This window comes from Apteryx mantelli, chromosome 5 (genome assembly GCF_036417845.1).
Source record: "Apteryx mantelli isolate bAptMan1 chromosome 5, bAptMan1.hap1, whole genome shotgun sequence".
NCBI classification, from domain to species: domain Eukaryota; kingdom Metazoa; phylum Chordata; class Aves; order Apterygiformes; family Apterygidae; genus Apteryx; species Apteryx mantelli.
The window spans coordinates 6,706,033-6,723,667 of NC_089982.1; the positions used below are offsets into that span (position 1 = coordinate 6,706,033).

The 17,635-nt window shown below is 38.0% G+C and overlaps 1 protein-coding gene across 3 annotated transcripts in view; it reads left to right on the top strand.

Moving 5' to 3' along the window:
* The window catches only part of WDFY3 (WD repeat and FYVE domain containing 3), a 197,966-nt gene that overhangs the window by 164,105 nt on the left and 16,226 nt on the right, over window positions 1-17,635 (top strand). For all 3 annotated transcript variants that reach the window (XM_067297390.1, XM_067297391.1, XM_067297392.1), the window contains 15 exons: window positions 299-526; window positions 2,114-2,167; window positions 4,452-4,620; window positions 4,881-5,044; window positions 8,487-8,635; window positions 8,909-9,029; window positions 9,391-9,476; window positions 9,878-9,958; window positions 10,500-10,554; window positions 10,904-11,023; window positions 11,842-11,959; window positions 13,147-13,253; window positions 13,797-13,950; window positions 16,493-16,584; window positions 16,921-17,133. In XM_067297390.1, the coding sequence (XP_067153491.1) occupies window positions 299-526; window positions 2,114-2,167; window positions 4,452-4,620; window positions 4,881-5,044; window positions 8,487-8,635; window positions 8,909-9,029; window positions 9,391-9,476; window positions 9,878-9,958; window positions 10,500-10,554; window positions 10,904-11,023; window positions 11,842-11,959; window positions 13,147-13,253; window positions 13,797-13,950; window positions 16,493-16,584; window positions 16,921-17,133 (1,911 nt within the window). The remainder of the gene's footprint in view (window positions 1-298; window positions 527-2,113; window positions 2,168-4,451; window positions 4,621-4,880; window positions 5,045-8,486; window positions 8,636-8,908; window positions 9,030-9,390; window positions 9,477-9,877; window positions 9,959-10,499; window positions 10,555-10,903; window positions 11,024-11,841; window positions 11,960-13,146; window positions 13,254-13,796; window positions 13,951-16,492; window positions 16,585-16,920; window positions 17,134-17,635) is intronic.

The following is a 17,635-nucleotide window of genomic DNA, read 5'->3' on the forward strand; positions in this document are numbered from 1 at the left end:
CAAAATTATTTAATGTTATATTTCTTTCATATTTTCAATTTACAGATAACTTTAAAAATAAAGCAAAAGCAGAGCTGCAATTTTTTATTTTTAATTTCTTTTTTTTAGAAAATTACAGTATGAACCCTGCTTTTGTTGTAGCTGAGACTCAAAATCTAATTGAAGGATACTAGAAAATGGTACTAGAATTTCAAATTATTACAGAGTTTTTTGCAAGGTAGTGAAAATTACTCTGTTCACTTCAGACACAGGCTTAAAATGTCATTCTTAACACACGTACAAATCTCTTTGTATTCAGCGTCAGCAGAATGCATTAAAATATGTGACAGAAGAGTGGTCTCAAATTGAATACGAGTTACTGCGAGAGCGAGGTCTGTGGGGTCCTCCCATTGGCTCCCATCTTGACAAGTGGATGTTGGAGATGACCGAGGGTCCCTGTAGAATGAGGAAGAAGATGGTGCGAAATGACATGTTTTATATTCAGTATCCATACATGCCTGAAGCTGAGCAAGAGACAAATTTGCTGGTAAGTATTCATGATTTTGTGATGAGTAATTTATGCCCTGTTCTAAGATTTGTACTGCTTTTTAATTTCTTTTAGGAAGTATATTTTATTCTGTAGGTATTATCTGTCTGCAAGTCTTACATCACTAGTACGCTGCAGTCATTCTTCATAGTATATTTACAGGAGGGGCTGAACTGTGACAGCTCACAACTAAGTGAACTTGGAAACTCTAGCAATCTTGGCAAATAACTGTAAGCTAAAAAGTGCCGTAATGATAGGAAGTTTCAGTCTGAGTTCTTGGCCTTAGGCTAGATAACACTTTAAACAGTGATCTGAAAGAAAGCTAAAAACAAACAGATCATGTTTGTAGTCAACATAAACACGTAAATAATGAGCAGTTCAGTTTTATGTAGTGACATGAATAGTTTAAAAATCTGGTTCCACTCCAAAAAAAAAAAAAAAAATGTTATGACTGAATATTGACTCACTCATCCAAGGTTCAAATATGTAGCCCATATTTAGACAATAAGAGACTTTATTTTGGAAGAAAAATAGCATACTTTCATTCTGGAAAAGACTTAAGTGAAAAATGGGTCAAATCAACAATCACCTGAGTGCATATTGGCATCATGCTGTGTCAAGAGGCTTAGTGGATTTTTGGGATGAATGTGCAGGGAACTGTCAACCAGTGATGCCAGTACAGCTGCTACCATTCTGGATCCAGTTCAAAAGAAATGTTCCTAGATTGATATGAATTTAGGGAAGTCAAAACTAATTAGAAGACTGGAAAACAAGCTTAAAAATGAGACTCAAGAATGTAAGTATTTTTAGCTTATCAGAGAAGTAATGTAATCACAGACTTATTTGTACAGGGCTCTTTAGCGGCCCATGTGCAGGTAGGCAAGACCTCGTGGCTGCAATTATTAAATGGGCAAAGTCCACTTGGTTAAGAGTTACTCCCAAAGAAATACGGTGCTAGCTGATCCGTGAGACAAGCTACCAAGGCCTCTGGTAGATTCTTCATCAGCAGGGATTTTTAAAGCGAGGGTCGCTTGTCTCCCAGCAGAAGTAGTATATAATCCCATCGCAGCTTTGAAACGTGGAGGCGTTCATTTCACAGCCGTCCAGTGGTCTGTGGGAGGATATCTGCTGCGAAACGATGTGCTCCTACCTCTCTGCAACTGGTGGTTTGGGATTCATTTCAGTCCTTGCCACTGTGAGGCAAACTGGGCCAGATTGCTTGTCTCTAGCTCGGCTTTAAAGCTGCCTGTGTATCACCCCAGCACTGACTTTATATAGCATTGTATTTCTGAAGCAGTATGTGAAGATTTAGCCAATATTGTTGTCATTAGCACTAAATTGCTGAGAGATTTGGAGCAGTGTAATTTACCTCAGAAATATGAAAATGAAGCAAAATGGCTATCCCATTCTTCTAATGTTAAAACCCCACAACCAGGTTTAGACCGTTAGGCATATTTTTGTACTTGTAATCTGATACACGTTAGTTTTAATGACAGTTAAATTCACACAAAGTGGAGAACATACCATCATACATTCTTCTCAAAAATGTTCTTTTTCTGATGTTTATACTTAATGCCCTGTTTTCAGTCTGACTTCCCAAGTAAACTTCCTGAGACACCTGATGATACCATTCCTCAAAAGGTAAAGAAACAAATACACTGACTGAAAGAATGTAAAATGAATAAACCTTTTTATTTATTTTTTTCCCCTTCCTGCATGTTAGGCAATCTTAACAAGGCTTCTACGATTGGCTTCCAACTTGCTCTTTCAGTAAATATTTCCAGGACTAAAGGTTTTTCAGTATTCACATTAGAAGATGTCAGTGTGCCCTCTTCAACCTTCACCTAATAAAACTTTCTGTAGCTCTTACCTTCTTTGCTGCACACTAACAGGCTGTGTTGGGCTGTGCTATCACTGTTCTCACTGTGAAAAGTGTGTTCGCTTGGGATCCGAACTAATGATCTATGAAACATGTTTAGTAATGGGCAACATGATCATTGGAAGCACTTATCAGGAAAATAAGTGTTTATTTCTAATAGAAGATCTGGAGAACAGTTTTTTTTTTCTTTTCTTTTTATATGGGTTTTAATGGGCTGCAACAGGCCTGTTTTTATTAGAGACAAGATTAATTTTCTCTCTCCTGATTCCTCTCCTTGTTTTCATTATTAAGAAACAATGGGGCCAAATGTAGTAAACGTGTTTCAAAATATGAATCCTACCTTGAAAATATCAAAAACTCATTCCCACCTGGCTGCTCCACAGGCCCTTGAGTATTATTCTATTTCTATGTTAAATTACATTCACAGGCTTGCCCATCACTAAGTACAGTGTGCAATGTGTGTTCACTCATTTTGTATTACGTATGATGGTAAAATAATACATATAAATGAAAGCGGCTGTTATGTGAAATATCCAGTGCAATTGTTACAGATTTCCTTTATTCATGTTAGCAGTGCTAGCTTGGATTTTTCTTTGTAGGCTATTCATCAGTTGTTTCTACAAATGTGTTAAATGTCGTTTAAGTAGCATTTGTGTGATGCTAAGGGATGAAGGCACAGAGTCGAGCATAAATCAGAAAACTGGATATGTCACCTCATATCTTCAGTTCTTGGGGCAGCTAATTTGACCTGAAATAATAAATCTCCACATCACTAATGTTAACCTCTTAATCTTCCAGTGCATCCATTCGTAACAAAGCTAATGTGCTTTTATGGGTCATTTAGTTTCCCAGTTCATAAAGATTAACTAAAAAATGACATTTTTGTATATTTTCAGTAATTACTGCAGAAGTGCACAAGGGAATATCTTAATTAAAATGGCAGGTGATAGTCTACAGTTCAGCCTATTTTGCAGCTTTGAACTAGATTTATAATATTTCACAATTATTCCACTCCAATTACAAATTTCATGGGGACTAATGCTACAAAATAAAGAAATTTTCTGTGATGGAGAGCTGAACACATTTACAGCCTGAGCTTTCTAGAGCGTTGGAGGTGGGGTTAAGCAGGAGGCAGAGAAGAAAACCTTCAACTTAAGCGCAAGATCAATGGTTTGGGTTTTTTTTCTATCCATATGAATGAGTTTGTTTTAATTTAGGAAGGAGTCTTGGCTTGTTTCTTCCTTATCTCTTTTATCTCCACCTTTATCTTCAGTGATTATCCTGATGTATTTATGGCCCTTATTTAGTTGTTACTTCTTTTTCTATTGTTACTCCCATAATCAAATGAAGAAGATAATAATTAGCCTGCTGAAAACATAATAAAATGTATCATAATCCATTGTGGTTACTCAGAGGTACAAACGATGATCAGGGAATTACTTTGGTCAAATGGATCTTCTTGGGCCTTTCTCCTGCCAGCAAAAGTCTTCAGAGTTTTTATTAAAGAAACAAAATACTGAATTAAGAATTTCTGAGGCTTAAAGCCAGGTCCCTGGCTCCTGTTTGATTTCAGTTCGAGTCAACTTCCATATATCTTTATCTTTCCTTGAGGCAAAATTTTATTTAAACTGTTGCCCAGCAAAGAATTCAGCTGGCTAATGAATACGCTGCATATGCCGCAGGGAGCCATGAAAGTTTATAAAATGGCCATCAGATCTATCAGTCTTAAGCACAGCTATCCTAGACCTTTTGTGACAATTCAAAACGCGCTGGCCACATTTATTTCCCATCTGGTAGGTTCATCTGCAGGCGTTTCCCCAACCCAGTTGTTACTTCAGCGGCTGTATAGTTTCCTGGCAAATTAAATTATATATAGGGTCTTCTCCTGAAGAGTCGCTGTTTCTGTCTGTCTGTTTTGACGTATGACTGAGCACACGCAGAACACGGGGTGGGCATGCACTGTGCTGCACACAGTAGTCTTGAAATGCTTTGATTGAAGGGAATAAGGAGTTGACTGACTAAGCACTGTGTTCAATTATTTCCAAGAAACCTGCTCGTTACCGAAGGGCCATAAGTTACGACAGCAAGGAATACTACATGCGCCTGGCTTCTGGAAACCCTGCAGTCTTCCAGGACGCCATAGAAGAGAATACCGTGGGTGAAACTGCTCAGCAGGAGCCTGAACATGGGGAGGACACTATTGCAAGAGTCAAAGGTTAGATCATAGTCCTGTCTCGAGCTGTTTTGTGTAAGTTTATATGCGTTGACATCTTCTCACATGTTTGCCATTAGTGTTAAGGTGAACATAAGGATCCTGTAGAACTTTGTTTTCCTATGTTAGCATCAGATCAGTAACTTTGAGGTTCGAAAGGTTTTGCAAGGTGAATTTTATTTGTCAGGCTTTTTATTTAAATCTGTGAAGAGTCTTTTTATTTAAATTTTTATTTACTTTATATCTCTGTTCTTCTTTTCCAGGCCTAGTAAAGCCTCCTCTGAAAAGATCTCGCTCTGCTCCTGATGGAGGAGATGAGGAGAACCAGGAACAATTGCAGGATCAAATTGTTGAGGGGAGTTCAATTGATGAGGAAGAGAAAACCGACAATACAACTTTGCTTCGACTTCTTGAAGAAGGAGAGAAGGTACTGTGTACTTCAAACACACTGACCACTTACTGTATTGCAATTTCTATATTAAGTATAGCAAGCACAAATAAATATCCTGAAGACCTTCCCTCTTCTACAGCTGAATCTGCTTAATATTCCATCGACTTCTCCCTGCAGGGTCCTCAAAACCAAATATGTACTCAAAGAGGTCCCGTACTGAAAACCCTGTGCTGAAAGCATTCTTTTTCTTTCCTTCTGCCTGCTAAAGAAAGAAAAAATCTGTCCTGGAACCAGAGCTACAAGCTGTCTCATGCTTGGATTATTATGCTGTCAACAGAAAATATATATTGAAAATATAGGTACTGAATTTGACAGTGTACCAGAAAATACACATGTAATCACAGTTGAGTGGATTAAATATGCTCAAAGAGCATGAGCACTGTTCACTTTAGCAAAGATACATACGTACAAAAAAAAAAGCAGTTTGGTGTGAGAGGAAATATTTTTAGATGACATTATGTGGTCTCTCATACCTGCAGTTAGTTCATATAATATGAAAATAAAAAGATTGATAGTGATTGCAAGACAGAAAATGGGGATATTTGGAGTTTTCTGGTTTGTTATTAAATAGCTTCTTAGTATGCTTATCTTGTAAGTTGAGTGAGTTTTGCAGTTGACAAATTTGTTTTAATAATGGAAAAAAATACATTCAGCCTGACCTGTCTAATCTTAGGTTTTCTTTCACTTGTATTATAATCGCTTGTGCTTGAGCCCACCTTTCAGGAGAAATACAGATTAAGGAATTGTGCTTCCAGTATCTGACTGTCATTAGTTTTAACCAGTTTGGACATGAGGCCTGGAGGTCTCAAATATGTCCATGTAAATTTTGTGGAATCAACATTTGGAGGGAGATGTAAACTGCTGTCCCACTGAAGGAGAGGCTAAAGCATGAACTCGGCTGTTATCAGGCCTGTACCGCATTACTTGGCCTGTCAGCTCATATACTCTGGGCAGTCACTTTGGAGCCAGATACCGTATGTGTTGCTTTTTACCTAATTGCCCTTAGGGTCTATTGGAAGGCAATGTGGGTCCCAGGGTGGGGTTTCCTTAATCTTGCTGATCACAAAACACTTCTTGCTTGCTTCTGAGTATTGCCTAGACACAAGCCGTTGTTTTAGCAACTACAGACCTTTCGGAGAAGATGGTTCTTGTGTTAAACTGGTGCCTGCATTTATCACCTGGGCAATGCATTTTGACCCGTGCTGTGCCTGTTCAGTAATGTGTATCTGGATGGCTTAGTTGGCAAAATAATTTGGAGGTGATGATTGCTTCTGTATAGTGATGTGTAGGGGGTTTGTATGTGAACGCTTGAATGTACACGCTGTCTGTTCCAGCTGCCCTGAACATGATATGGACTAACGGTTCTGCATTTACAAAGTCTAGAGCTCATGACTTCTTCTCTGTCAGGTGCTGCTTGAGATGCTTTGGCAAACATTGTGATGACTTCGAACACGTTGATTGTAGTGATATAAACTAAAAGCCTGTGAGTGAGGTTGTGGAGAGCAGAATGAAATGTATATTGTGAATAACTGCACTCTTAAAAATCCAGGTCCTCTCCTGAAACTCCTGACTAAACGCTTTACCTGACACTCATAACTGAGTGGCAAAATCCTCAGCCTGGGCATACAGAAAGGTTTTCCTCTTCCCTTCTGCCAGCTCTCAGCAACGCATCCTGCTTGCTCTGGTATGTGAGGTGTAATGCAGATGTCTGTAAGCTTTGCACAAGGAAGGAGCATTCAGTCACCAAGATGCATGCTGAGTCTTTTGGTCACTGATTTATAACAACTTGTTTATATCTGGCTGCATTCACCTGCATACATTTGAACTCTGATTCAGCAATAACTCTTATTTCCTCTTAATTCCTGAACTATTAAATGAAATGCTGAACACACACATGAAGTATACTGCAGAACTAAATTTAAGACTGGAACAAGGGCTTTGCTAAATTAGTGACGTGCTGTATATACTACATCAGGATTGACAATATCACATCCAACCGGACTTCTCCATCTTCTGCTTCATCCTTTCTTAAGAACTTCTTTAAGAATTAATTCTTTAAGAAATTCTTTAAGAATTTTGAAGAAATACTTTCTTAAGAAAGGATCGTTGAGATAGATCAATGGAGCTGCAGTGGCATTCTGCACTGCAGGTAAATTTTGCCTGGATCACACCGTGTGTAGTAGCTTTTGCATCTGCCAGGCATCCTCTATGACTGTTCTTCTGAACTCTCAACAGTGGCAGAAGCATCCTTGTAGCCTGGTAGAACTGGAGCTGGCACATGGGCTGAATGGCCACAAGAAAAAATAATGGACATCAGTAATAGGTATCAATATATCAGTATGTCTGTTATTGAGTAAGACAAGGTATTTTAAATAAGGCTTTATAAAGATAGGTAAACTATTAAACACACTTCCAACACTTACTAAAATGTCTTAACTGTACAAATATTGGAATTCCCTGTTGCTACTAGAGTGTTACTGCATAGCATATCACATTATCACAGTGAGTCTTCATTTTATAATTTAGAGAGTTGATTGACAACCTGGAAGGCAGAGGCTTACTAGACAGTTGAGCATTTTCTGTAATGTAAAAATATCTTTATTAAAGATATGCAGCATAAGTTAGCTTAGAGCTCTCTGTACGATATCGGTATATCTCCCACTTACTGTTCAGCTTTAAAGTGGGAAGGACACACAAAATATACTTATGACTTATGTATAACATACTATTGTTGTGTTAGAATACCTTTCAGCTGAAGACCACAGCACAGTCTTGCTGGGTTTCTTCGCTGGAATTATCATCTGTGTAGTTAAACTGGGGACATGCCTTTGCTTTTCACAGAAATATTGAGATTCTTGGCTTAAGGATCAAAGGCCTGTTGCAGTCACTTGGTGCTTTTCTGTCTGCTGCTAGCAGCCTAAGTAGCTTCTTTTCTTAAATGCAGTGTCCTCTGATGCCTCTGTCAGAGGGGGGCTACAGTTGGCATAAGTGTCTTAGGAAAGCTGAGGCAAGTAGTAGTCTGTTCTTCCGATATGTTTTCTTGATTACTTTAAAAAGACAGAGAGTGAGAGCCAATGTTTAGGCTAATACTAATGACAGATGTCTGCTGTCCTAGTCTGTGGACTTCCCCATTAAGTAGTTAGATGTATTCTGTCTTTGGAAAGGAAACGGGGGAAAGAGAAGGCAAGGTGCAAGTGGGTAAATTGGTAAATATATAAATCTGTAGTATACAGAGGAGGCTTTATTTAACTCTCTTCCCAGTCACTAATCCTAAGTGTTATGTATATCTCTGATTAGGGGGAAAATAGCACAGAAATGCTGTGTCTACAAGAAATAAAACACTATCGAGGAGTCCTTCCAATGAAGCAACAGTCTGCGCTCATTAAGCTGCTTTACTAAGTGCCTGCTTTTATTTCAGATTCAGCATATGTACCGCTGTGCTCGAGTTCAGGGCCTTGACACCAGTGAAGGGCTGCTTCTCTTTGGGAAAGAGCACTTCTACGTGATTGATGGATTTACAATGACAGCCACCAGGGAAATACGGGATATTGAGACATTGCCTCCAAAGTGAGTGGATTAATAAAGAGTTTCAGCAGTCTTTAACAGCTGGACAAGAAGTATTTAACGAGAAGTTTGAAGGATAAACTTCAAAATAATGTCAGATTCAGAAAGATCTCAGGAGCACTTTCCTCTGTAGTCCCGATGTGCTAAGTGTGGTATGGTATATTGTAAAAATAAGCTGTTTCTATAACTGCGGTTTCATCCAGATTAAAAAGATGATTTTTTTGGTGTATCCTTTTGCAAATCACTTTTCTCTTTCCTATTTATACTCATTTGCAGGATGCATGAGCCAATCATACCCAGAGGAGCAAGGCAAGGTCCAAGTCAACTCAAAAGAACATGCAGCATTTTTGCATATGAGGATATCAAGGAAGTACATAAAAGGAGATATCTGTTGCAGGTAACTGGTCACTATATTTGGATTGAGGGGCCACCTTTGGGATTTGTTGATAATGCCATCCTTTATAAAAAGTAAATAAATTGGTATCTGATCCATATTTGGAAAGTGAAGCTGTTCATTGTGGTGCTTCAGTCAGGTGTCTATGTTTGAACGTTTGGCTTACCATGGTTTAGTTTACTGGGTGAATCAGTGAATTTTCTTGTTCTGAAGGTGAAACAGCTGGCAGCACAAAGTAGAGGCTGCTTCACAGTAATTTGGTGTCATGCGTTGCCAAGTATGACTGAACTGGTCTAATTCTGATCTTCAGAGGTGACAAGCAAATGCATTAGTGTTGACATCTGTTTGTCTTCTTCATTTTCAGCCAATTGCAATTGAAGTTTTCTCAGGAGATGGACGGAACTACCTTCTAGCTTTCCAAAAAGGGGTTAGAAATAAAGTTTATCAAAGGTATTGTAAAATAAGTCAAGTTAGAACAACTTAATCTGAATATGTGTTAATATTGATGTTGAGCCATATTTAAGCCTATAGTGTTCTGACAGCAACAAGCAGATTGAGAGAGTGATTGGTGCTGGACAGTGGATAATCTGATAGCAAACTTTTTGCTGCATGAAAGAACCACTAGGGAATGCTACTGCACACACACAAAACGTGCTGCATGCACTCAGAATGAGATACAGCAGTCTGAGTGTGGGTTTACTGAGAAAGGGCCACTGCAGTTTTGTTGAGGATTTTACATACCCGTTCAAAAAAAGTCTTTAATTGCACTAAATGTAGTATATTTCTTCCAAGCAGAAGACATGCCTAGCACAGAAACATTAATCTTACTCTCCTTTTAACTGCTGATATAGGTTTTTGGCTGTAGTACCATCTTTAACTGACAGTTCAGAGTCAGTGTCTGGACAGAGACCAAACACCAGTGTAGAACAAGGGTAAGTGATTCTGTTCCTCACAATCTATAGCTCATTGGTTTCAATTAAAGATACTTGCATTAAATTCCAGATTCACTGGAAAGTAGTGCACCTTCATTTCAAGCTGGGTACTACCAAAATAAATAAATATGATTTTATGCTCCAGTTACTTTAAATATGCTAATATAATTGTCACCATCACTATATCTTCCTACAAATTAACATATGCTATCAGGATTAACCCTATCAGTATATAAATATATTCTAAAAGGAATTTGAGTGCAAAAAGCATTTGGCTTGTCAAATTGTTAAAGATACTTTCCTGATCTGTGGCCTATTAAGTATATTTGTACTTGCACTGAACTATACATTTAATGTGCATAATATTAATGGCCTGTGTTCTGAAATAAAGCAAGTACTGCTAAAACAAAAAAGTAACAAACCTGTGGTATTCTAATTGTTATAAGTTACAAGTTTTAATCTAAAACTTTGAATTGTGTTGAAAAGATGCAACCCAGATCTTACTGGTAAGTCAAAAACTGCTCTTCCTTCTTCCCACTAGGTCTGGCTTGCTTAGCACTTTAGTTGGAGAAAAATCTGTTACTCAGAGATGGGAAGTAAGTATGAAGATTCTGTTTTTTATATTAAATTCTACATGTTGTAATGATACATAATTAATGCATGAGAGTTGCATCCTCTTAGTAAGAAAGGTAGAATATGCTGCTATAGAAAAATCTATCTCAGCTTTATAGTTTGTAATATTTCATGTTATCATAATTTCATGAGAAATAGAAAATTGTTCCACCATTAAAAATGCAAGAGGTGGGATTGCAGAAGAAAGGAAAGAGAGAACATTGTAAGTGAGCGCTATATGTTTGGGGAGGGCTGAACTCCTTGGAAGTCTAGCAATTTAAACACTTGATTGCTGTAAAGTGAACACAAATGCTGTTATCTGTCTTCCTTAAGAGAGGAGAAATCAGTAATTTCCAGTACCTGATGCACTTGAACACTCTGGCGGGCAGATCCTATAATGATCTCATGCAGTATCCTGTCTTTCCCTGGATCCTTGCAGATTATGATTCGGAGGTAAATAAAATATCTTGTCACCCTAATAGTAATCTTTTGTGTGTTCAAGATTTGCTAATGTTATACCTCATTCATGCTGCCTTGGTAGAACCAAGGTGTATTTTTTTTGCCAGATGTTTGATTTCATCTGTTTTCTAATGTCCAGTCCACCCTCTCACTGGGTAGGATATTAGAGGGTCTTGACAGTCTCCACGCGGGCAGGTCCTTGTCTGTGCTGATATTCCTGGCATTATTTGACTCTGCACAGAGAAGGGCTTGCATGCACAGTGCGTTTGAAGGCAGCTTCCTCTCCTTTCTGTAGCGACATGAAAGGCTGCAGCTCTTTCTATAAGTATTTGCATTAGCTTTCTGCAGTATATCCTGAAGGACGTTATGCCACAGAGAAAGCACACTTGTCTCTGCAAGCAAGACTCTGCAAGGGGCTACTATGAAATCTGGCCCCAAGGATGAATTCACTTTTAAGAAAGGTGAAACATCCTATTAATGTGTTTGTGGACAGCTGTTGCTACCAGCCATGCCATAAAATAAAGTATTGTTAGGCTACCCATGGAGTCTTCAAGATCAGAATTAGGGACGTGGGAAACAAGATAAAGGGAGCAGGGCAAAAATTATCCAGAGCCCAGATATTTAAAATAAAAACAGTGACTCTCTTAGATCAGACAGAAGGATGGGTTTTTAAGCATATCCAAATGAGCTGAATGATTTCACCTGCTGGGAATGTAGAAACCAAAGATAACAGCCTTAGGAGGTACACGGTGTTTAATAGTGATGAGCAGTGTTGAAGGTTTTTAAAATTGGAGTCTGTTTTGTTTTAAAAGGAATTGGATCTTATGAATCCCAAGACATTCAGAAACCTGGCCAAGCCCATGGGTGCCCAAACAGAAGACAGGCTAGCCCAGTACAAGAAACGATACAAAGATTGGGAAGATCCCAATGGTAAGTAATGACATACCCTGCAGGAAAAGGAGACAGAGGGGCGTGTGCCCATTACACAAGGGAGGCAGTCATGGATTTTTATAGTATAGGTCAAAAGGTTCGGATGTGCAGAACTTTACCATGGTTCTCAATGATTCTCCAACAAATATTAAATTAAAGCAGAGGGGTGGGTTGTTGGTGGGGTTTTTTGTTTTTTGTTTTTTTTTTAATCTAAACATCATCATTTGTTTATATTTAAAAACAAAGATAAGTGTTAAATATTCATAAGAGTTTAATGTTGTCTAAAGGCTAGAACAGGCAGGCACATGAAACACATGACTGGGTGTCTCTTTGACTAGCACCGTTTGAGTGCCGCTTGAAAGAAAATAAGAAGTACGGAGGAAGAGGAACACTTCTGCATTAGCAGTACTCCAACTTTTTCGTTTCTTATCTTAATGCATGTTTTTTGCTAACTAGTAATATCAAAAAAAAGCCCTAATAGGTACTTCTAAAGTATGTAACACCTCAAAATGAGATGCAGTCAAATTATTTATTCTCTGTTTTAAAGTTTCCTTAAATAATGAAAATAAAATGTGTGTTTGTCAAAGCAGCTATCATGTAGGATACCTTTCTTGTATGCTTTTATAGAAGACACAAGCCTAAATAACCACTGCAGTACTGTTCTGTATCAAACACCAACAGGGAGCAAAGACTTTCACTTTTAAAAATGAAGCAATATATTCGGCATGTATTTATGCATGCTTTTTGCCAGGAAATTAAGAAAGTAAAAGCTGTACAAAATCCGTAGCCAACAATTCTGAGACACATTTGTGCTCAAGTTCTTAAGTCCACGATACCAGAGACTAAAAATGCCCCTTCAGCAGAAATCATCATAGCTGTATTGGAACATTTCAATTATTTAAAATATAAAATGACTAACCATGCAGTATTGCTGGGCAGAAGCCTGTTGAGTTACAGCTACTGGATTGCAGCCAAAACTTAAGTGTTGGCTGTGACAAAACGTAAGGTTTGCAGACATTCGCTTCCCCAAGAATGAAAACTACAAATTCCAATTTTAAATGGGTTCAGGGTCACAGAGTTATTACAATGCAGCACTACTTCAATTTATTAATTTCTTTCATTTAGCGCTGATTCTGTCATTGGACTGCTTTATTTCCTCTCTGTTTATGATTTTTAATCTTCTGTAGGGGAAACTCCAGCTTATCATTATGGGACCCACTATTCATCTGCCATGATAGTGGCTTCCTATCTTGTCCGGATGGAACCCTTTACTCAGATATTTTTACGGCTGCAGGTAAAAAGTGCGAGATTTCACTTTGTTTCCTTCCTGCTGTGTATTTGAAACCTGTTTAAAAAATGTGATCAATCTGCTTCGTTCTCATTGAATACGATGAGCTGAGCAATTGTTGTCCTGGGGTGTCTGATGTTTCTTTGAAAAATCAAATACATCCCTCCAAAGAGCCAGTGTAGTACTGAGTGTTAAATTAAGCAAACATTTGTACAGCCCATAATCTTTAGGCAACTTGAAAATCAGCTGGGTTTGTAACGTTACATTTTAAATATTTTCCTAGATGGAAGCCATCAGACAAGAATACTTGTTTTCTTTGGAGCAGCGTTTCCACTGAGAGAGAAGAGACTAAAATTTGAAATAGGACTAGATGTATCTCCCTTTAAAATCCTGTAGATTTGCATCTTGATGCTTTATGTTTACTATTATTGCACATCAAAAAAATAATGCAATAGCTTAAATCCTTTTATTTAGAGGAAGATTGCTCATGGCCAGATCTGCTGTGCTGAGAGATACTCCGATGCTGACGCTTCTTGTTTCATCCCGCAGGGTGGGCACTTTGACCTGGCCGACCGAATGTTTCACAGCGTGCGGGAGGCTTGGTATTCGGCATCGAAGCACAACATGGCAGACGTCAAGGAGCTCATCCCGGAATTCTTCTACCTCCCCGAGTTCCTGCTCAATTCCAACAACTTTGACCTAGGTGGGCAGAAACGGCTGATAGCATTGCTACGGGTGTGAGAGCAGCACCAGGCAGTCTGATGTGAGAGAAGTGTATCATAACAGGCGCGGAAAAGGATGTGTTTGACTGCACGAGAAAATGACGGATGACTTGAACATTCCCACATTAAAGGATAATAAGGATTACAGCTAGCTTTTCTTGATGTACTATATGCAGGGTTATATTTGAAAGCCTGAATTGTTCAGAGCTTGTTGTTTCATCAGGAATAGCATAGTCAGAATTCTTATTTCAACTATGGTACCTCAGATTTTCTTTTCTTTTAGATTTATCAGATTTAAGGTATTTTCCAACAGTGAGTGTTCATTTTAAGCAGTGAAGGAAAAGTTTATTCTGAGAATTGTTAACCAGGACATTTAAATATTGGGAAAAGGGTTTTTTTGTTTGTGGTGCTGGTGGTGAACTGGTTTTAAACCTTCAAAGCCTCATGTTTTACTTGGAGTTTCTGTGCCTTGTGTTTTCCTGCGTGTAACATTTAGCTCCACGATGGTCTTCACAATCTTTATCACACTTTTTTTAAGCCTTGCAAAAACTGACCATCTTGACTTTTAGACCTTCCTCTTAAAATATTTCTAAAGGTTTTGTTGAAATGCAGCAGTTACCTTTCGCTGTAATAATTATTTGTCAGGAGTCAAATTTCACACACCTATTGGCCATATGAGATAAATATGCATTAGCATGTGTATCACTGTTTTCAGTATCTCCTGAGCTCTGTGCTGTAAATCTAATTTTAATAATAAGGATTAATCAAGTCATAAGTTTTAACAGCCTAAGATCCTTTATTTGAAATATATTATAAGAAGTTAGAAGCATGACCTTACCAAAAAAAAAAAAGAAAAGGAAAGAAAAAGAAAAAGCCCTTTACAATACCTTTCCCAAATATATTTCACACAGAAGTGTGAGGCTGTTACCATAAAAAATATTGAGGTCTGGTCCATTTAGTTCCATATCAGATAATTTTGGACTGTGACCATCAGACATAGTACTAGAAATCCTTTACTGACCTTCTGGAACAACAGTAGGAAAATTTTCTTCTGATCTCCTGGTAGAAACTGTGTGATATTTTGTTTATGTTTCTTCATAGTTATTCTCTCCTTCTCTCTCCCCCCACCATTCCCTGAAAATAAAAAGACGGGAAAATATTCACAGTCTGGTTATGCAAAAAATGTTTCTCTTGGAGCAACGTACCGCTTCTACGCTTCTGCGAACTTGGAGATTTGATGGTGTTCAGAATTAATAAGAGTGTGGAAGTGGCTCTCAGCAACAAAAATAACACAGGAATGTAACTGGGGAGTGTTTAAAAAAAAAAAAACATAAAAACCCCCATATTTTTAGTAATTGGAACATGCCCCCATCTAATGGTCACAGTGGGAGGAGGGGCTATCCTGGACCCAGGCGAATGGATGTGGCCAGGACATGCCCAGGGAAATCACTGATGTCCTTGGGCGTGAAGCTTGTGAGAGGTACTTACTAGTTCTTTGATGTCAGTAAATAATTATTTAGCCTGTACTCCCTTGAAATGTAGCCATTTTCTTGGGTAAAACAATAATTCCATTCCTTGAGATGGAATGTTTGCATTGTGAAGAAAATAAATCCTGGGATGAAATGCTGTTCCGCCAAGGCTTCTCAGTGCTGTTTGATGTTACACCCTTTCATGTCAGGATTTATTTTTCTTCAAAATATACCCAGCTGACATGTCCGTTGCTATACACACACTAAAGAGATGCCCAATACAGAAATTATGTTCTCTCTTAAGTTAGAGCTGTCGCATTTATTCAATGGAATAACTACTAAAATGGAAGTCCAAAAGAGATCAGGAAACGACCCTCACTGCAGTGATTCTTCTGACTGCAAAATGGACAGCTTCTCTGGCAGCAGCTCTTGTTAGCAGGACTGACTGCTTCACTGCAAGCTGAATAGGTAAAGTGAGATTCCAGTCTTGCAATAGCTGCAAAAGGCTGTTCTACTGCCTGCTTTCCTTATCCTTCATGCACTGCAGTGGGTCTTCCCCACAATGGGAAGAGAAAAGTGTAAATGTATTTAAATAGAAATATTAAGACACAAATCCATGTTCCAAAGAGCACTTTATTAGGGAAGCTAAGGATTTGGAGTTCAGACTGTATGCTGTGAAGCATGTAAATTAATTAAAAAAAAAAAAAGTAATATTAATCTAATTAACTCCCCTAGCTAGAAAAATTGTTTGTTTTGAAGAGCATACTTTGAAACATTATCATCTTCAAAAGTCTTAACAAAGAATATTTTAATTCTTCTTCTCTGCTTTTTCACTGTTGCAAGCAACCCAACATAAAAAACCATGTATGAGGCAGAATTTTTCAGGCTTTATCACCTGACATTTAAAAATTACACTAGATTTTAAAGAAAAGACAGAAATTTCTTGCTTTATGAAGGAAAGGCATTGTGATTTGATTTTGGCGTTTTTTTTTTCACTGCTGTTGTTACAGTACGGTTTCAGTTCTTGTTTTCAATTTGTTTATTTGTTTTGTAGGTTGCAAACAAAATGGCACCAAGCTTGGAGATGTAATACTCCCCCCATGGGCAAAAGGAGATCCTCGTGAATTTATCAGAGTTCATCGGGAGGTAATTTGCATTTTGATAATGACAATAGAAAATGTTAATTGTGAGTTTCCACTGCATAGGAAGCTAAGCACAATTCACTCAGTCACTGCCAATGCATAAGTTCTGGGTTGATAGCTGATTATTGCAAAAATGTGCAAAACTGGTGTTTCCTCTACTTCCTTTTTGGCTAGTTGAGGCAAGAACTGTTTAAATGAAAAGCCTAATAAGAAATTTATCAAGAATATTCTTTATCAAGAGTATATCAAAATATATTCTGCATTTTTCCTCATGGTGGGCATAGTAGACTCTGCTAATGACTGATGTGGTCAGTTCTAATGCTTGCTCTTTGAATTTCAGGCTCTGGAATGTGACTTTGTGAGCGCACATCTGCATGAGTGGATTGACTTGATCTTTGGCTATAAACAGCAAGGTCCTGCTGCAGTAGAAGCTGTAAATGTCTTTCACCATCTCTTCTATGAGGGGCAAGTGGACATATATAACATCAACGATCCATTAAAAGAGACAGCTACCATTGGATTCATTAATAACTTTGGGCAGATACCAAAGCAGGTACACTGTTCTTAAAATTCTTATTTGCCTAATGACATTCTACTTGAACTGTATAATGCATTGATAAAGAAGAGGAAAGTACTTGAGGAATGAAATTTCCTGGGAGTGAGAGTTTGTTCATAAATATATTTCCAGTGATGTGAAATCACTTATATTTCAATCATAAATGTGATGAAGATAAACTTGAGGTTTTGCTCATGAGATTGGAAATGTCTTTTTTCTTTTTTCTTCATGCTCTTAAAATAAAGCTTAAAGAGATCATAGAGAAACTTTGAAAAACAAAATCAGAAGAATGAGTGTGTTGGGTTCCCAACGCTTCTTGGGGACTCCGGATTGCAACAGCACATAGTATTCCAGCACAGCCATAGCATATTTCAAAATGTAGCAAAAATGAACAGAGAAGTAGTGATGAGAGTGACAGGGCAAATGTTAGTTTTTAATGAGCACCTGATTTTTAACAGTTTATTTGAAATAAATGGAGGGGACCCACTTCTAGCTCTCT